Source organism: Marmota monax, unplaced genomic scaffold, assembly GCF_021218885.2.
Source record: "Marmota monax isolate L192 unplaced genomic scaffold, Marmota_monax_Labrador192_F-V1.1 WCK01_AAM20220418_F8-fsc00164, whole genome shotgun sequence".
NCBI classification, from domain to species: Eukaryota; Metazoa; Chordata; class Mammalia; order Rodentia; family Sciuridae; genus Marmota; species Marmota monax.
The window spans coordinates 3,774,824-3,796,184 of NW_026693313.1; the positions used below are offsets into that span (position 1 = coordinate 3,774,824).

At 41.8% G+C, this 21,361-nt stretch overlaps 1 protein-coding gene across 4 annotated transcripts in view; it reads left to right on the plus strand.

Moving 5' to 3' along the window:
* The window catches only part of Tulp4 (TUB like protein 4), a 221,600-nt gene that overhangs the window by 153,105 nt on the left and 47,134 nt on the right, over positions 1-21,361 (plus strand). For all 4 annotated transcript variants that reach the window (XM_046456592.2, XM_046456591.2, XM_046456590.2 and 1 more), the window contains 2 exons: positions 5,202-5,330; positions 13,336-13,497. In XM_046456592.2, the coding sequence (XP_046312548.1) occupies positions 5,202-5,330; positions 13,336-13,497 (291 nt within the window). The remainder of the gene's footprint in view (positions 1-5,201; positions 5,331-13,335; positions 13,498-21,361) is intronic.

Here is a 21,361-nt window from a genome sequence, read left to right on the forward strand (position 1 = left end):
AGACAGGTAATAGCCATTATTTGAGAGAATGTGGAAAAATTGGAATCGTCATTCATAGTAGGTCAGGATGTAACTCTGTACAACTAATTTGGAAAACAGTCTGGCAGTTCCTCAAAAAGTTAAACATAGAATTATCATTTGACCCAATAAAGAAAAATGAAAATATATGTTCATATAAAAAACTTGCATGCAAATGTTCATAACAGCTTTATTCATAATACCGAACTGTGGCCTTTTTGCTGGAGTCCTAGGTCAGAGATATGCCCCAACAATCAAGTCCAGCCACCTGACCCCAAAATCAAATGGAAAAGTAATGGCTAAAAGCAGGAGAAGAACTTTAATTAGTATAGCTGTACTGGGGAAACAAGGACACCAGTGATTCCAGACCCGTCTGTGGGGATACTCACATGAGCTCTCAAATCATACAGATGTGTGCAGGAGGCGTACGAATTCTAGTAGGCTTGGTCAGATTGTGGTCTGGTGGATCATTACCTGGTCATGGGTGATGAGAAAGTTTCTGTTGCCTGAGGATAGTTTTAACTTGTTAGAAGATGTTTATCAATCAGATCGTGGTTCTTAGAATCCCAGGAGATCAGTTCAAAACAGAAGAGACAAAGGCAAAATGGAGGCAAAGATGCCACTTTTTTTTTTTTTTTAACATTTGTAGGACCAAGTGAAGAATCAGTGTTTTTAGCAAAATTAGCTTCTCAGTCCTTTTTACGTGAATGACCCAAATGTTCATCAGCTGATGAGTGTAGGGTACAGCCCTACAGTGGAGAACAGTGTTTGGACTTGTAAAGGAAGTACTGATACACGCTACAACGTGAATGAACTTTGAAACTTTATAGCAGGGGAAGGAAGCCAGTTAGAAAAGACCACACATATCATGTGATTCCATTTATGTAAAATGTATTGAATAAGCAAATCCATAGAACATAAGGAAATTAGTGATTGCCTGGGGCTAGGGGAAGTGTGGGATTGAGTGGCGATGGCTAGAGTATGGGGCTTTTGCAACGATAGTGAATATGTTCTAAAATGTACTGTGATGGTCACACAACTTTGTGAATTATGTATTTTCAATGGGTAAAGAAGACAAATGCCCTTGGTGTGAGCTAAGTGACAGTTGTTTTGCTCTCCTAAATGTAGTTCTGGGTATGGGAAGTGAGGTGACTTGTCTAGGGCCTTAGATTATAGGCCAAGTGGACTTTCAGCAGTCCTGCCTTCTTTTTCTTGTAGATTCTCTACCTTAATACCTCTTAATAAACTATAAAATTGAAGCATATCTGATATTGGAGAAGATAACAAGTTTGTATTCTTCTTAATATCTTTTAGTTGTAGTTGGACGAAATATTTTTATTTTATTTCTATGTGGTGTGAGGATCAAACCCAGTGCCTCATGTATGCTAGGTGAGCACTCTTCTACTGAGCCACGATCCCAGCCCTAAGCTTGTATTTTTTGAATAATCAAAGTCAGAGGTCAGAACATAGCTCATCCTGTATCTTTTTAATAGAAGAGCACCCCTGAGCTAGCACCCTCAACATGGAATTTCTTTGGTGCCCAGACTAAGAGAGTCCCAGGGGAAGAAAAGCTGTGCCTTAGGGTACCTGGCAGACTCACAGTACCCTGCCACACAATCTGGATGACTAAGTACCCAACTGGTCCCCTGGCTGGTGATTTCTTAGCACTTTAGTCTTATCATTGCCAAGTAGGCTGGAAAGGTTTAGAGAACAGGAAATAAGATGCTGGGAGATAAGGCGGCAGCTGTGAACTGCAGACAGGAGAGGAAATGAGAATGAATACTAGTCCAAGGAAACATTTGCAACTTCACCCCATTTTTAAATGAAGAATCATGGGAAAGACTTTGTCCCTAGTTGGCAGGGGAGTTAACTACCTACCCAGCTATATGCATTAGAACTCAGAGGAGTGTGTGGGGTGGGACCACATTTCCATTTACTGCTGCATCTCAACTGATTAAAAACTACCAAAAGGTGAAATTGCATCTGTGAACATTTCATTTACCCAGCAACAGCAATAGTGTTGTCATAAGACCAAGAAATCTTTAATGTTAGAAATAATTTTAAAATATTTTTTCCTCTCTTCTTCTATGTTTATGTAATGCTGTGACTGTGCAGGCCATTTTCATGAAGAAGGGCTTTGCTGTTGACGTTAACTATGCAGCTGAACTGGTAGTGAATAATAAATGCAAAAAGGCTAAGATACATTGTGTCTAACCTCTGTCTTCTGAAATATGACACTTTGTCTAGAGGCACTTTTTGCAGAGAATCTCATAGCAGACAAATGTTCACTCTGTTAACCTAAAGATATAACTTAAAAACTGATCAGTTATGAATATTGTGTTCTTGTTTGTCAGATTCTATTCTGTGATAACCATTCTGAAGTGTGTAATGATGTAGACATCAGTGATTAATATCTGTCTGTTGAGACCAGATTGTAGCTACGTGCATATTTGTGGATTCCCTTAAATAAGGGAATCTTAATTTATTGTTCCTCTCTCCGCGCATTGATACCTGCTCCTGGGTATGTTCACAACTCCTTAATGGCTCACGTAGCACTATATTATGTCTGTGTAGTAAACTGAGCTCCAACAGGGCCAGAGATGTCCTACTCTCTCTTTTTAGCCCCTAACAGTGTCTGGCTCATGTTAGGCAGACAGTCAGTATTTGCTGTTGTTAAAAGCCTTTGGGAATTTAAAATTATCTACTTGAAATAGTTTTTAATACCTACTTGAAATAGTTTTTATAGTTCAAAGATATGATTTAACATGGATCAAACTTCTAATTCTATGTTATTGTTTGGCAAAATATGCTCAAAATTGCTGTGTCAGTATTTGAAGACAGGCCCACCTGACCCTTTCCTCAACAGCAGATCTATCCACAAGCTGATGTTACTGGATCGTGTCAGCACTGTATCTGTAGAGCTGGGCCAGAGCAAGGAAGGGGCTGTCTACCCAGGGATGCAACCAGGTGCAGCTTCCTGGAGAGTTCTAGATGTCTCATCCTTGCAAGTTGACTAGCGTGATGAGTCTCCAAGGAGACAGGTCTCCAAGGATCACAACCTCACGCTTCCTTTGATTATTGCAGGGTTTTTAAAAAGCTATAGTACTATTTTCCTCTTGGAAGTTTTGAGGATTTTGTTGTGCATCTTATAAATGTTGATACCATCAAGTATGACAGACCAAGGCTAGCTCAAGGGGAACTAAATCAGACCATTCTTAGGGTCCTCTCCTAGCTCTGGTGCCCTGGAAGCATGTTGAAAGACCTAAAATCAGATGTGTAGGTTGTATAATTTTGAAGAGTCATGGGTTTGTGCACTGGTCTGAAAGCAGGAAGTGTGCTTTGGACAGATGGGTGTGAGTGGGACAGGAGGCATTGTAAAAGTCCTTGACATCAGTTCATGGGCTCATTTTGTATTTTAGAATCCAAATTAGAAATTGGAAACCCTTTATGCCTGTGTCACATGTTTACAATAGTTACAATGAGTTTATTAGGCACAGAATATTGGGAGTAGACAGGGCTCACATGTTGACAAATAATAGTGCCCTTGCTGACCCATGATAGTCCTCCCTTGTTGATGTGTTACCCATGTATGTAGATATTCTGGCCTCCTTTAACTCGCTGAGGGCAACGGGGATGGTTTATCCTCCAATTCAATATTAGCCACATAGCATGAGAGTTATAATTTTTAAAAAATGTGTGGGGGGGGGCATCAGGTATTGAACCTGGGGCATTTAATTTCTAAGCCACAATCCCCATCCCTTTTTATTTTTAAAATTTTGAAACAGGGACTCACTAAGTTGCTGAGGCTAGCTTCCAGCTTGTGATCCTCCTGTCTTAGCCTCCCAAGTCAATGGAATTATAGGTTTGTGCCACCATGCCTAGCAGCATGAGAATTATAAATTCATGCTGATATCTGACTGAACCAATTCATTAGGTCATCAGGATAGGCTAGCTGGGGTCAGCCTCAGGAGCACTTCACCACAGTGAACTTAAGGTATTGGTTTTGTGGCACATGGTCCACAGGACCAGTCCAGGCACCCCGCTCCCTTATAGATTTTTACTGGTCCTTCTGTGGGCTGATCTCAGACCCTTCAGGCATTTACTTAGTGTCATAAACCACTGACAGACTTTCTACCTTTTTAGATAAGAAGGAGATACTTGATAAGAAAGCTACACTTGAGAAAGATGAAAGTGATTTGTCTAGACTCAGAATTTTCTAAATTTAAGAATTTAGTTCTTACACTCATGAAATTTGAAACTTCTAACTTGGTTTGTTTGTTTTTACTCTGGGGATTGAATTTAGGGGCACCCTACCACTGAGCTACATCTCATCCCCCCCCCCCTTTTTTTTAAGAGAGAGAGAGAGAGAAAAATTTTTAATATTTACTTTTTAGTTTTTGGTGGACACAACATCTTTATTTTACTTGTATGTGGTGCTGAGGATCGAACCCAGCGCCCCACGCATGCCAGGCCAGTGCACTACTGCTTGAGCCACATCCCCAGCCCCATCCCATCCCTTTTTATTTTGAGACAAAATCTTACTAAGTTGCTCAGGCTGGACTCAGACTTGCCATCCTCCTATCTCAGCCTCCTGAGCCACTGGGATTACAGGCATATACCACACACTTGGCTTTCATATTTCCTTTGTGATAAATCCTAAAACAAATTAGATTTTTCAGCCGTACCTTTTCTGAATTGGCCATGTTGATGCCAGATTCTTCAGATATAAGATAGTTCCTTGAAAAAGGTGCCAGAAAATTTCACTTCTGGTGGAAAATAAAGCTAAATTAAGACTTACCCTTTCTTTTTTCTGTACTAAATAAATAACACTTGATTCAAAAACAATGAATCTTGTAAAAATCATTTCCCACAGTACAGGACCAGCAGGTGAGGGACCCTTGCACACCTGGGAGAGACAGGTGCAGGGTGCCGGTGGGGCCTGTGTTCACAGTGGTGGGCAAGTGCGGGCAGCGTTTGGACGTTTGTCCAGGTGACTGCTGTTTACCAGGATATGTGTCAAGTGTGTCTGGAGCCACATGAGACTGCCCTGTGTGGCTCCACCCATGTTGTCCCCCAGCCTTTTCCTGTGACCCTGCACTGTTTAGTTCTGGAGTTTCAAGGCCTCATCACCGTGGCCCTGGCGGGTTTCTCCCGTGGTAACTGTCTTCTTGGTGGTCTCCTAGGTTGTGCTGGTGAGGTGGAATGAGCCGTACCAGAAGCTGGCCACGTGCGACGCAGACGGGGGAATATTCGTGTGGATTCAGTACGAAGGCAGGTGGTCTGTGGAACTGGTCAACGACCGCGGGGCTCAGGTGAGTGGGCGGCAGGCCTCCTCCCAGGAGGATGACGCCCAGTGACCCCTGGCCAGGGCTGTAGCGCAGAGGGGACAACACTGCGCAGCGCCCAGCTCCTCCTTGAGCAGGCGGAGGAGAAATAACAGAAGCAGAGCTGCGCCCTCTGTCCCTTGTCCCTTGAGTGAACAGAAGCAGAGCTGCGCCCTCTGTCCCTTGTCCCTTGAGTGAACAGAAGCAGAGCTGTGCCCTCTGCCCCTTGAGTGCGCTGCTGCTCTTCAGCCGCCGCGGGCCTTCCCCGTTGCTCAGGGCGGTGACTATGCATTAACTTCGGGTCCTCGGAAGTGCGCCTGGCACGTTTCTTTTCCTCCCTTTAGAAGGTGTTTTCCCTGTGCTGCCATCTCCACAAGACTGTTTCGCACAACCCACTCCCTGAGCCATGAGTTTGTGACACTCCTCTGTGGGGTTTCAGTTAGTGTGGCCACCTGTTGTCATCTTCCACCCTTCCTTTCTGGTACAGTTTGTCTCCACTCTGAGGAAGACAGCTGCTCCAGGGATGCCCCACTGAGCCATGCTGTCCCCGAGTACCTGGTGGGTGGCTGCTGGGCCCTTCTCCTGTGTTTGAGGACACATGTCGCGGAGATTGACAGCACAGTGATTGGAGAGCCTGGCTCCTCTGGGGATGTTTGTTGACATGGGGCTTCCTGTACTGTTTTAACTCTCCCAGAATGAGTTCTCGTGAGCCTTGCTCTACATTTCTAAGGGACAGGATTCCCTCTCCTGCCTGTTGCTTAAATAAGCTATGAGCTTCCATCTGAAAGATATAGCCCAGTCAGGTGGCATAAAATTGCAAGAAAGGAAGATTTATTGTCAGTGAGAATTAGCAGGCTAAGGATCATAAGATGCCATCACAGAAGACAAACTTCCCTTTGCCTGAAGACAACATTCTTCTTGTGTGAGTTCCTTGTTAGTAAGGGTAAACGTAACAATATTGACTGACTCTAATAAAGCCTTATCAGCTTCCCACCTGCCTTCTTGGAGTGACAAGAGAAGAGGTAGCACCAGCCCTGTGACTACTAACCAGCCTTCCTGAAGGAGAGGTACAAATGTGGGAAATCTCCTGACCCAGAGGCACTCAAGTCACTCTGAGGGTGCGTGTTGTATTTGTCAAGAGCATTAGCTCTGGAGTCAGCAGAGGCAGGAAATCCCACTGTTGACCTCTGAGTGGGAAGTATTTAACATCTCTGTGCCTCAGTTTCCTCACCTGTGACAGAGCAGAGGATCTCTGAGGACTAAATAAGACTCTACGTGAAAAGCACAGTGTATGGCGGCTTCCCTGCACACTAAGGCAGTGCTTGCACTGATTGTCAGTACTGCTTCCTCACAGCCCCCTAGCATAGAACTCACCTGCCCTGAGACAGTAGCCAGGTGTCATCTCCATGAACAGCTGCAGGCCTGGAGTTGGCAGCTGGTCATGGATTCCTGTGAAGTGGACAGTTCTCTGAGGTTGCCCACAGAGTCTCTAACCAAAGTAGAGGACGCTTTTCTAAGGCCTTCAGATTTAGGATGACAAAAGTCATTCCTTAGGGGAGAAAGGGAAAAGGACACTAGGTCACATGCCAACCAAGTGCTTGGCTTTTTAACGTGTTATTTCCCTTCATCTCCATAGGAACCTTATTCTGAAAATGTTCTTATTCTCAGTTAATAGATCAGGCAGGTTTAGTAGCTTGCCCACAGGGGCTCGTGGGTGGCGATGCGAGGACTCAGGCCTTGGTGTGAGTCCAGGGCACTTCACTGCATGGCTTGTTCCCAGCAAGCGCACTTTTCTCTTGGCAGAAATGCATATGTCACCGCGTATCCCCAAATGCTCAGACTTTATTACTGTTTGAGAAACCCACCCCACCAGCCAAGCAGCGCCACCGCCACGTGGTTTTTTCCTGGCGGTAGCTTCTCTTGGTTGGGGATCCCATCGTCTCCACATGGCAGCTGCGTCATCCCCGCCACCTGTCACGTCCCTCTCTGTTTCTTTCCATGGAGAGTGTGGAGCAGACAGCCATGTCAGAAACAGGAAAGGTGGGATGAGTTCAGCTCTGGAGGCCGGTGAGCTGTGAGCAGCTGGCAGCATCCAGAACCTTACAGATGCCTTTGCTGCCAGGTTCCTCTGGAGTCATCACCATATCTTGTGACCTGATTCCGATTTCATGAAATTTTGCTGTTTGAAACTTTGTTTCTTCAAAACATTGAGCAGTTTTCACCACTAAACACTGGCATTTTGGGAGAAGGACCGGTTGCTTTTATTTGCTCTGAGTCAGATCTTTTCTGAATAAAAAAGACACCGCACATGGGTTCCAGTGGATCACTGGTGGGGGCACTGGTGGCTCTGCATGCTTGGAAAAGCGTCTGGCGAAAGGAATAGTTCTGCAGCTTGGAGGATGAGAGTTCTGGAATCCAGCTTAGAGAAGAGTGCCACTTTTCTTCTTTTAGAAGAAATAACAGGTGATCCTCGATACAGAGAGTGTCTCTCACTGTCATGGAGTAAGCAAACACTTGGCTGAAGCTAAATGATGGCCTTAACAATTTCTTTTTCAGGCATTGATTATAAGTCCTGTATTTCAAAAAGGGTCTGCAACAGTGCGCACATTATTGTACCGTATCAGTCATTGAAGACGGTTGTGCCAGGCACATGCACTGAGATAATCTCTTGAGAAGCTGCCTCAGGCAACTATTGGTTGGGTTGCTGCTCGGCTTCAGTTATTCCTCGTCTGAGTGCTATCTTTAGTAAAGTAAAGGCATTGTAACCCTGTGCAATTGAAAAGCAACCAGAAGAAGGGAAGTTTCTTCAATTTTCTCTCCAGCATTCAGTATTTGACTTCACATTATTTTTGTTTTTCACTATTTTGTTTTTCTAGGTGTGATATATTCTTGTTGCTCCATGCTGCCTAATAAACCCAGTTAATTCATGTGAACATCCTGCATCACCTTATGAGAGATTGCCAAGGTTTTTTTTTTTTTTTGTTTTGTTTTTTAAATAAGATCCCCAAAGTGCAGGAAACCAAAAATAAACAAGTATAACTATATCAAAGTGAAAAGCTTCTGCACAACAAAAGAAACAATCAATATAATATACTCTGCAGAATGGAAGAAAATATTTGCAAACTGTAAATCTGGCAGTGGGTTAATATATGAGTTATAATAAGGAACTCAAATAACTCAAAAGAAAATTCCCAGATAATTCAATTAAAAACTGGACAATAGACCTAAGTAGAGACATCTCAAAAAAAAAAAGCTACAAATGGCCAGTAGGTATATGAAAAAAAAAAAGCTCAACATCACTAATCATTAGAAAAACAGTGAGCTGCCACCTCAAGTTAGAATGGCTGTGATTAAAAAGACAGACAGTAAGCACTAGGGGAGGGAGGTGTAAATTCCCACTGTTGGTGGAATGTAAATTAGTGCAGCCATTATGAAAGGGTTTGGAAGTTCCTCAAAAATTAAAAATGAGTAATTGTATGGGTAAGGATTCTCACACACACACACACACACACACACTGAATACAACAACCGAAAAAGGATGGAAATTCTGTCATTTGCAGCAACACAGGTGGAACCAGAGAGCATCATGGTAAGTGAAATAAGCCAGGTACAGAAAGGCAAATGCTGCACCATCTCACTCATATGCAGAATCTACAAAATGTTGGTCTCATAGAAGGTGAAATAGAATGGTCGTTACCAGAGGCTGGGGACAGTGGTTGGGTTAGGGTGAGATGAGGAGAGGTGGGTCAGTGGGTATTAATTAGTGTTAGGTAAGAACAAGAAGTTCTGGTGTATTGTTGCACATTAGGGTAATTATCAGTAATGAGTGTCCTAGGTATTTCCAAACAGCTATAAGAAAGGATTTTCATTTTTTTTCACTACAGAGAAACAATGATTGTTGAAAGAGATGGGTTGCTATATTATCCCTGAGAAGCTTCATTTTCCTGGCCTTGCCTTAGCTCTCTATTAAGATGTTTTTCCTCTTAGTACATAGTTAAAATGCAGGTAAGTAATAGCATTATCTTTGCAAAATGAAAGAACTTTTAAATTTTATTGCAGAATAAACAATTTTTGTTTTAAATTAAGAAAAACTAGGTAGTTCAGGTGGTCGGGATATAATTTAAAGGAACCCAAGTTTCTAGATTTAACTGAAGAAATGGGTTTTTTTGTTTGTTTGTCTTTTTTTTTTAAGGACTCTCAGAGCAGTTATTCAAGAGCTACTTAACAAATCATGCCATTGTCATGATAAGAGATATTGCTGGTACTCATTATAGACCTTTAGCCCCTTTTGCAATTAGTTCATATATTTTTCTTATTTCTTAAAATGTGATTCATCTAGTAATGTCACATTGTTTAAAAATATTGTTTATTTAGTTGTAGTTGGACATAATACCTTTATTTTATTTTTATGTGGTGCTGAGGATTGAATCTAGGGCCTTGCATGTGCTAGACGAGCGCTCTACCACTGAGCCACAACCCCAGCCCCATCATGTCACATTTTAAAGAGACTTGAATAGTTCCAAGTATAAGCAACAGTGATGATCATAGAGTAATTCTTGTGTTAGAAAAGATTAAAAAGAAACAAAAATTAGTACAAACTGAAAAAGTAAATTAAGAAAGTACAGTGAGGCAAGCCTGTAATCCTAGTGATTTGGGAAGCTGAAGCAGGAAGATTGCAAGTTCAAGACCAGCCTTGGGAACTTTGTGAGATCCTGCCTTAAAAAATAAAAAGGACTGGAGTATAGCTCAGTGGTAAAGTACTCTGGATTCAATCCCTAGTACCACACAGGTGGGTGCGCTCACGCATGTACACACACAAGAGCCAAATAGAAGTAGAGCACAAATTAGAATAAATACAAATGGATTAAATCAGAAAATAAAGCTTAATGGATTATATTTTTAAAAGCTGGGATCTATGCCTTTTAGAGCCACATGTAGAACTTAAGGACATATACAAATTTAAAGTCAAAGGATGACAAAGATATATCTGGCAAATACCAAGGGAAAAAAAATTAAGCTGGTGTAGTTAGATTAATATTAGATAAAATACCTTAAAGACAGAAAATATTACTTTGTTAATAGAGACATCAGATAATGATAAACTGTGGTTTATCAAGATGTTTTTAATGTATATACTTTTAATAATACCATCAAAATAGTGAAGGAGACTGGTAGAACTGAAAGGAAAAATTGATCAATCCACTGACATACTCAGACGTGTGTTGGCAGCAGTGTGGAGAGCAGGTTGTGCCCTCTCTGAGTTAGTCCGTGGTGTGTAGAACAGCAGTTTCCAGTCTCTTCCTGAACCTTTGTCAGTTCATTTTGTAAAGCAGCAGTTTGCCATAAGCAAACTAATTGTGAGTTTTAAGTGCTAAGAAGGAATGACTCTACACCTTGTTTGTACAAGTAAACAACCACCATTTGCCTGGCACACTCATAAGGCATTAACTGATAAACTATTCATGCTAATGAGAATGAACTTATTGAATTAATCAGAAGCACATGGATATATGGGCAAATCAAAGTCATATCAGAAAATCCAGGCCCACGAGCTTATGGAACACACGAGACCAGTGAATGATGCAACCCCTCGGTCAAGACTCATAAAAGGAGGCATACCCTAAGACTGGACACAGCGGCACCCTGATTCTTTCACCGGGGTCATTGGTCACAAGCCTTGCCCAGGAAAATCACCACCGTGAGGAATCTTTAGCAGAGTGATGCCCATGATGACCGACCACACAAGTCCCATTCCAAGCTGACGCTCCAAATTGATACTGTGAAACTGCCTCCAGACCTTGGCCTAGAATAAATTCTTGCATTGTGTCCTGGACAAGTTCTTTGACTAGTTTTTATGCTATTGATTTTTTTCCTTCAACTATTTTAAACCATTCTTATCTGAGCACCCATAGTGACTCTGCATTCCTGTCTGCTCTTTGCCTTTGCTCTCAGGGAGCCTCTGGAACCCCTGTGGCTGCCTTGGCCCTTTCCTTGTCTTTCTGTAACCTATATATATAATTGGGTGAAGTGTGATATGTGACTTGAATATTGTAGATAATAAAAATTAAGATAGGAATAAAAGAACCTATGATTGCCTATCCTATGACTACCAGGTGACCCATGAGTATTCAGTGAATTGCCATTGATGAAAGTACCTGTGAACTGATTATTGTTCGATAAATTCTGACATTGTGGGAAGATGCAAACCTTTTTGTCTATGTTAATGACATAGCACACTCATGACAAACAACCAGCAAAGATACGGAAGATTGGAGCAACACAGTTAACAAACTGGACCTAGTAGACATGTGGAGGTCCCAAGTCTACCAGTTAGAACACAGGTTTTCTCACAGAACGTTTAACAACAATTGACCTGTTCTTGCATAAGAGTCTGTAAACTTTCTATGAAGGGGCATATATGAATATTTTAGGTTTTGTGGATCAAGAGCCAAAAATCAGGTATTATGTAATGAGAAAACAAATTTTAAAAACTTACTGATGAAATAAAAAAACTTTATGGATGTTAAAACTCGAATTTTGGGGGTGGGGCGGTAGCTCAGTGGCAGAGTACTTGCGTAGCATATGAGAGGCACTGGGTTTGATCCTTAGCACCATCTAAAAATTAAGAAATTTAAAAAAATACTTGAATTTCATGAATAACAAAATATTCTGCTATTGATTTTTTTCCTTCAACTATTTTAAACCATTCTTAGTTTGAGTGGTAGACCAACAGAGCTGACAGGCCAGATTTGCCCATAAGTTGTGGTTTGTCAATCCTTAATTTAGGTTATAAAGTAAATTTCAGTAGACTTCCAGTGGTAGGTACCATGACTATAGATCACAATCCCATGAGTTCATTGAACCTGGGTTAAAACTTAATAACAAAAGAGTTATTAAATTCTTGCATATTTGAGATTTTTAAAAAAATGTGTAGTGAAATAGTTCCTGGGTTAAAAAATACATTTAATGGATGTTTATAAAGTCCTGGATCTGAATGATAATAAAAGCATATATTAAAATTTGTAAGATAGGGATTAAAGTGGTAATGTGAGAGAAATGTTTAGCCTTTACCCCCCACCCCCCGCCCCCTCATGCTGGGGATGGAACCCAGGACCTTGCACATACTAGGCAAGTGCTCTACCAACAAGTTACACCCCAGCCCAGTCTTAATTACTTATATAGCAGAGTCCAAATACCCACAGGTATGTAAGAATAGTATAATAATACTGGATAATCCATAGAAGGAATTTACCACAATAGATCACCAGAGAAAAAACAATGTCATTTGGATAGATTCAATGCATGCATTTGATAAATTCAGTTGTAAGTAATGTTTTCCACTTAGATTTCTTTACCTTCATTTTGATCAAGAATAAGGCGGGAGATGTAGCTTAGTGGTAGAATGCCTACCTAGCACCTGTAAGGCCCTGGGTTTGACCCTAGTACCATAAAAGAGAAAAATTAAAATGCATCCCATTTTGATTGAGAGAATATTACTAGCAAGACTATGAGAGAATATAATCAGAAACTTAGAGCTTTATTATTTTGGTAAATGACCACAGACACTCATGGAGAATCTGTCACCAATCTTAAGGGGAAGGCAGTATAACAGCAGTTAAAAGTAAGAACCCTGGAGCCACAGAACCCTGGGCTTGTTCTCGGCTCTGCCACTCTCTTGCAGTGTGGCTGGGCGAAGATCACTTAGCCCCTGTGTGTCCTGGTTTCCTCTGCAGATGGGGGACAGCACTTTCATGGGCAGTTGGTGTGGGGCTTAATGGGTGAATGTCCACACAGTACATAAAACAGTGCTAATGAGGACCACGCTGCCCCTCACTGCAGTCCCTGGAGCTTTCCTGATGATGCCTTCACTGCGGTTTCTCTTCACGCCCTCTTGATCTTAGCCGAAAAGCCAAGCTAACGACTCTATCTAGGCTTTGGTAAAAGTGTTTCCCCTTTCAGATCACAATTGACCCTTCTCTCTGTGTGTCTGAAGGTGAGTGATTTCACGTGGAGCCACGATGGGACTCAAGCACTTATTTCCTATCGAGATGGGTTTGTCCTGGTTGGTTCTGTCAGTGGACAAAGACACTGGTCGTCTGAGATCAACCTGGAAAGTCAAATCACATGTGGCATATGGACTCCTGATGACCAACAGGTAATGCCTCCGACTCTGCATGTGTGATGGTAAAACCTTGGGGGCTGAGGAGGAAGAAGGGTGTGGGAGAGAGGGAGCTGGTGTGAAAGCCTCTTAAAGATCATCACAGAGGAGAGAACCAACCACCAAGGTAAAAACTAAAACAAAAAGTCTAAATGAAGCATAGATTTCAGGAATGATATTTTTCACCAGTAAGGTAACTGAGTTAACATTTTAGTTTATAAAATATTCAAATAAATTTATCTTAAAATTCATATGAACCAATTAATAAATAATGGATATAAAAATAATTCACAAAAGAGAAAGTTCAATTAATAACCATGATAGGAAAATATTCATTCTCTGGGGAAATTTTAAAATTAGCACTAGGAGGGTATATTTTTCACCTATTAGTAAAAAATAATAAAATGGGCTGGGGATGTGGCTCAAGCGGTAGTGCGCTCGCCTGGCATGCTTGCGGCCCGAGTTCGATCCTCAGCACCACATACAAACAAAGATGTTGTGTCCGCCGAAAACTAAAAAAAATAAATATTAAAAATTCTCTCTCTCTCTCTTTAAAAATAATAATAATAATAAAATGACACAGGTGATTTACTGATTATGATAAGAATGTAAGCAAGTAAGCATTCTTATTCATTCCTGGTAATAATGCATATTAGACCTTTGGAGAAGCAATTTGGCAGAGTATGTTGAAAGGCTTACAAACTACTGTCCACCTTTATAATATGCTTTTGGAAATTATCTAAAAGAAACAAAAATGGACAAAATTACCTATAATCATAAAGACATTATATATGGTAGTAAAATTTGTCAACAGCCTTGTCTAAAATAGGAGACGGGGCTGGGGCTCAGCAGTAGCACACTTGCCTGGTGTGTGTGAGGCACTGGGTTTGATTCTCAGCACTGCATATAGATAAATAAAATCAAGGTCTATCAACAACTAAAAAATAAATCAAAAATAATAAAATAGAAGAATGATCACATAAACCATGGCATAACCAATTAAAAGAATATACAGTAACTCAGTAAATTATAGATTGTGGCTATAAAGATGATATAATAATCTGAAAGAGCTTTTAGGATGTTATGTGGAAAAAAATTAGGATATGAAATGGCATGTGTGTTATGTTGCCACATCATAAAACAACCCAAAGAAACCCATCCATAAGTTGGAAAGGACTGGACAGAAATGAATCAGAATCCCTCAGTAGTTATTTGATGGATGTGAATCTACAAAGATGCTTCACTTTTTGTTTTTTCAGTAGTGCTGGGGATTGAACCCAGAGCCTTGCATTGGCTGGGCAAGTGCTGTACCACTGAGCCACATCCCTATTCTGTGGTTCATCTTCCAAACTCTTAATTTCAAAATTGTTTTTATTATGCCTATTTGGTTTTCATGATAGTATATAATAACCTTATAAAATTACATTTTGATAATTCACTCTTAAAATATAAGGATTGACAGGCTAAAACCTTTGTAAATATAAACCTTATGTTTTATGCCAGAAAATTTCCTAAAGAGATTTAAGTTTAGTATTTGTAAAAGCAAGCAATACAATATGGAACTGTAATTTTTGTTTTTGAGCCTCTTTCTTTCTTTCTTTCTTTCTTTCTTTTTAACTGAATTGCTTTCCTCTGATCACCACATAATTTATTTCATGTTTCCATTTTTTTAATTAAGAAAGGCAAATATTTTTTCTTTCCTTAAAATTAGTATTACTAGATTTATGAGAACATATTTTCAACTGCAAGTTCCTTCCCTTGCTCCCTGCCACACACGTGTGTGTATTCATAGGAAGCCTTTGGATTTATTGTAAAGCTTTACTATCCCTAGAGTATCCTCATAGAGAAGTCCATGAAGTGGCCTTGTACAAAGCACCTGACCTTTCCTGCATCAGTTTCCTCCACTGTAAGGACAGGTGTGAATTATTTCCTGCCTCATTCACAGGGCTTTAGTCATGATCAGATGAAGGAACAGATGTGAAAGTACTTAAAAATAGATCAGTGGGAGCCCTGGCTTCACATCCTTCCTCTCACGATCCCATGTGCCTTCTGCGAGGCTCACCTCGCGGTCCCTTGACAGTCTGTGCCAGCCCGTGTCCTCAACAGACTGCACACTTTCCTTGTAACAGGTGTGGGTCCCACTGGAGATGCCCCAGTGAGTGAGACATCGCTCCTCCTTTGGAATGCTTGTAGATCTGTGGAGGAGACAGATGATAAACATACTGCCATTATGCCTGGTGGAGGTCCTGCCAGTGGAGCAGACAGACCCTAAGCTATCTAGAGGGTGGGGTATGCCACATGAATGTGGCATGCGGTAGAGCCTGGGGTATCCATTCTCTCGGGTTAGATTTGAAGCAGTGGACACTGACCAAAGGAGCCCACAGTGTGTGGCTGTGGCCATGGGAGCCATGAGGCATGCTGACATGCCTGGCTTGTTCTGTAGTTTGCAGGCATCTGCAAGGGCAGAGCCTGTATGGTGGGGGGCGGGGGTGGGGGCGTTCAGGACCAGACCCTCTGCCCTGATGATTGCTGTCACTCCCAGGCAGGATTTACACTCAGCAAAATGTTTCACTGTCTTTCAAAAATGGTTTGCAGGGCACAGAAGCATGATGATTCATGGACAAACTTAGCATAGAGAGAAGGTGGTTATTGGATATCCTGGCAGTGATAATAATATTGGGAATCCAACAAGTTCAACAAATTTGCTGAACAAAATTCAACATATAAATTTTGGGGCACATAATTTAGCCCATAGCAAACTAATAAAAATTACACCAGAGAACACAAAATTCATAGAAAAAACAATGACATAAACTCAGCTTGATAAACTTAAGGCAAATTTATAAATAGAACAGTATTTGTAGGGCTTGGGGGAAAAACAGAATGGCATAAATAGAAAATGACAAAGAAATAAATATAAATATGATAGGAAAAAATATCTGTGGCTCCTACATTGATCCAGAGTAATGCAGCAGAGAAGCCCTTGATTCACAGCCTAGCTTGTATGGACAAGATGTTTCATTTCCTCTACGTTCTCCAGGGGTTGGTAGAAGACCATATCCCTTGATTTATGAAAGGGCTTTGAGATGGAGGTATTTGAAGCTGTCCTTCCAGCACATTTTGGGTCTTAGTGGCCATCTGTGCACTGAAGAATTCTGCTGAGAGCCTGAGATGTAGAAATGGTGACATTCTCCAGCATGTTCCTGGGACGACCATGACTCTCCTCAGAGACCAGAGACTAACTGGCATGTCTGTGTCCCCTGAGAACAGGACTAAAGGGAAAAGCCTCAAATTCAAATTTCAGGGATTCAGTCCAAATAAAAAAAAATTTGTATTAGCTGTTCTCAGCGCACACAGTATGGGAAGAAACTCCTTTGATTCCTGGCGTTCTTGGGAGAGCCCTAAGAAGTTCCTCAGTGCCTTCTGCTATGGGACAGGACTCTACAAGAAATGTGCTTGTGACTTTGTCCCTTTCTCATCTCTGGACTCCATTCCTCCCAGAGCTCCTGCGTCATGGCACTTACATACTGTGGCTACCTGAACCATTTTTTTAAAAGTAATTTCAGGAGAATTTCAAGGCATTCAAATGTATACATTTAGGAAACTTAGCAACAGCTGTGTTCTCCCACGGTGGGCGTGGCCCGGTCAGATGGGAGTGCTTGTCTTGCCAGCATGTGTGGCTTCCCTCCCTAGGCAGCACTTCATCCAGCACCCTCAGTTCACCTGTCTTCTGCTCAGGCTTACCTGCGGCTCTCCTAGCCACAGGTGCACAGTAACCTCATCTATGGGCTGTGGTCCCCGCTGAGGTCTTCCTAGCAGCCTGGTGCTTCACTGCACTGCCCCTCCTCTGCCTGGCCCTGTGGGCAGTGATTCCCTTGCAGCCCCAGATGCTGTTCTCCAGCAACACCTGCCCTCTCGGCTGGATCTCGCCTCTTCCCAGCCTCCCACCTCTGCCTCCACTGCTTCCTCACTGACACTCCCTCATGCTGTGTCTAGGCTCCAAGCTTGGGCCCCTTCCCTGTTTTCTTTTGGAGATATTAATTGGTGAGAAATGAACTGTCACAGATAACTCACATGGTCAGTGTGTAAATGAAAGAATATTCACTTACTTTTAAAATATAAGGCTATGACGGAAGTAACAAATTAGAACTCAAGGAAATTTGCTACTTTCCCAAATGTAGTCCAAGTAAAAAATGATTCTTAGGGTTTTTAAATTGTATGTATCCTTCTTCTTTAATTGAATAAAATAAATTTCATTAATAATAACATAATTTTTCTTAATTTATGAAAATTTTTAGTATCTCATAAAAAGTAAATAAAGAACCCACATATTTTGCATCACTTTTTAAATACTCCTTCCTTTTTTTCCCTTGCTATTTTCTTATAACAAATCCCAGGCAGTGTTGTGAGGTCAGTGTCACAGCCTGGCTGTTCTTCACAGCAGGGAAGGTCCTTAGATGTGGGTTTGCCTGTGGCTCTGGGCAGTGTCCATCAAGGAGATGGATATTCCTCCCGAAGATTTGTTTTGTCTTGCACTGTCAGACAGGAAGGGAATTATAAAGGGAACTTTAAAAAGTAATATAACCCTGTGCTTTCTCAGCTAAAAACAGTTTTATAAACCAAAATAAGTTGCTGAGATTTAACACATAGGTAATAACTAACACACTAGACCCCCCTTGATAGAAAAAGTCAGACATGGCAAACCCCCAAGTCAGTCACAGTTCATTATTAGCAGGCAGTTTTTACTCGCTGTAAGAAAACATTTCCCCCTGCTGGCCCCTGAAGGCCGGCTCCCTCATCTCCAGCCCTGCTCTAGTTCCAGGAGCCTGCAGGCTGGGAATCCTGTGGTATAGGTTATTACTCCCCTGGAAAGACTCAAAAGCTGGTGTTCAACAATAAAAGAGGAGGGTAATCTCTCTCATACAGACTCTTGAACTAGATTATTTCCTTAAAAAAATTACCACAAAACCTCAGGACCTCCATGCCTGTGCTAAAGATCCTTCTTGTACACGATCTGTGAGTAGGTTAGAGGACCTGTTGTATAGAACTGCTGGTCATAGCTCAGGGAGCACAGTTTGCACGTGAGATTAAACCAGTCCTGGGATGATCCTCCTTCCTCCCTCCCCACCAGATCTGTGCATGACTTTGTTGTAGCACGTGCATTGCAAAGGGGGAGGCCCAAGTTTATTTTAAGCCCCCAACTAAACATATATAGGATGGTTCTTGCCAAAATAGGCAAGAAGTACATGAATCATCACAGTTAAGGAAGAGTGGAAGCTACTCAGGAAAGAAGTTGGGAGATGGCCTCCCATCCTTCCTGGCTTTCTTTATCCAACTATTATGCTATTTTGCTTCTTGATGCTTCTTTTTATGTGTGTATTCTGGAAATTTTGTTGAACTCTTTGTGGGAGTAAATGTTTCTTTAGCAGAAACAGATGTGGCTACTGGGTTTATACTCTGTCTCATTTTCTTTGTCAGTGTTGTTTTGGTTACTGACAGTGACAACTAAGATGTTTGGAAGCGCAGTTGCTCTGTACTATCTCTTGACTCAGATCATTGATGAATCACTGAAGATTCAGTATAGATGAATTAATTATAAAATACACTAAAAGTATTTCCTGAAATTTACATTGAACAAATTAGATTCGGGGTGGAAGACGGGAGGAGATTATTCATATTCACTGGCTTTCTTTACATATATCTTCTTAAAGGTAGTTTCTTGCTTATTTAGTGTTAGATTTTCTTTTTAATTTTTTTTAGTTGTAGATGGACATAATACCTTTATTTATTTTTATGTGGTGCTGAGGATCAAACCCAGTGCCTCACATACGCTAGGCAAGCACTCACCACTGAGCCCCAACCCCAGTCCCTAGATTTTCTTTGTGTGTTTTTATTAGTACCACATCATGATGATGGCCTTGGTTTTGACTCAAAAAGCCTTTCCTAAATGCCAGTGTTTGGCCAGGTGGCTAAACTATAGGCTGGGTCTTTTTAGGATTCCCTCTGGTGTTCCTGTGGAATTGCAGTGACTGTCCTTTCTCTCCTCTGTCCTCAGCAGCCCATGTAGCATTGCTGCCCTCAGCACAGAGTGCATACTGTGGCATGCTGGGAGGAAGCAAGGTGTGTGCTCTGCTCAGGCCCCTCAGAGCCCTCTTTCCAACTGCACCTGACCTTACAGGAACTGCAGGATCTGCATACAAATGGCTTGATTCACACCCTCTTCCCCCTCCTGCCCTCCTCCTCCATAAACTAATAGCTTGAACAAACACTGGCATCACTCTGGCATCACTTCTAACAACTCAAGGCTATGTCCCTAGAATGATGACACCAGCCCCTTTCACTTCCTGCCTGGGAAAACTCAAGGCTGCCAAGAAAACTGACTCTCCCAGCCATCACCTGAAGATTGGGCCCCATCTCCTGTCACTGTGGGAGGGCAGGGGCCTAATTATGATAAGCCCTGGTTAGCAGACCTCGGAGTCCGAATCACATCGACAAACCCCTTCCCACTTTTGTTCATTTCTGCTCTCTTCAGGCCCTTGACACGTCCCCTCACTCCTTCATTCCTGTCAACTCTGCACAGAGGGAAGTAAAATTAAGCTCATGCTGGACTCTTGTCCCTGCCACAGCAGTTATTGCCCATTAAAACCTGTTCTGCCTGATGTGACCTGTGTCAGGCCTTGTTTGTTGGCACCCATCACGAGTGCTACAGGGTCTGCTCCCATCATTGTGCCAACGGCCCTGGCTTACAGCCCCGGAAGTGTCCACCCAGCCCTTGGGTGAAGACCCTTATTAGTAGCCACGGGAAAAAGTTACTTTCATCATATTTAGAAACATTTAGAAGTATTTTAAGGAGTTGTAGCATTTGAAATAGGAAGGGTTTGAGAGTTCATATGTTGTAGCTTTGTGGCAGGTAGGAGATCAGCACTCAGGCAGAATGGGCACTGTTACTAGGTAAGTAGGTGTCACCCGGGGACTAGCCCCACTGCCCCGCCCCCGCCCCCAGTCATTGGTGTGGGAAAGATAGAGCATTCCCATGTTCCAGAGGACACATGGTGGAAAGGCCCCTTCCGCTGTCCCTCAGCAGCCAGTGCACTTCCTGAGGCATGTGCTTCTAGTGCTATTTGTCCTGAAGATGTTCTCACTAAGGCCACTTTTTATCACCTCCATGGTCAGACTGCTCCTTTTCACAAAACCCCAGAAATTGCCACATGTTTACAAGGTTGGATAAACTTTACAATGGAATTTGAAGATTTGGGGAGAAAATATTCTAGTAACAGGAATTATTTAATAAAATTAAATTTGAGGCCTGAGGCAGATAGTATATCTCCTCTGAAAATCTTCAAACATGGGATAGTCTCTCGTCTTTATGGATTAGTTTTCAAGTGGTCTTTTCTGCAGAAAAGAGGTGAGATGACTTTAAAATTACATGTTTAGTCCAAAGATACACATTTAGAAGTGATTATTACAGTCAACTGTGAAATAACATTTCATATCTCGGGGGGGGAGGAAATATTTTTTTGAGTGAGCAATTTTCAGCTGTCTGATTTCAATAACTGTTTATTTCATTGCAAAAATGTCAGACCTGGCCTTGAAGCACCTCTGAAGGCAAGTATTCTGAAACTCAAAATGGAGATCTTTAAAACAAAGAAAGGAAGAAAGAAAGAGAGCAGAAAAAAACAAAACAAAACAAAAAAAACCCAGCCATCCTCTGACAGCATTTAGACAGAGGCTCCTTCTGGAGGGAGGGAGGGTTGCTGTGGCTGTCCTCTCAGTCCTGCATCCTCGTAGCCAGTTCAGCTGTCTTCTACCAGCAGAGTTAAGGTTTCTAGTAGGAATTTGTCATGCCTCCTTCAGGAACTAG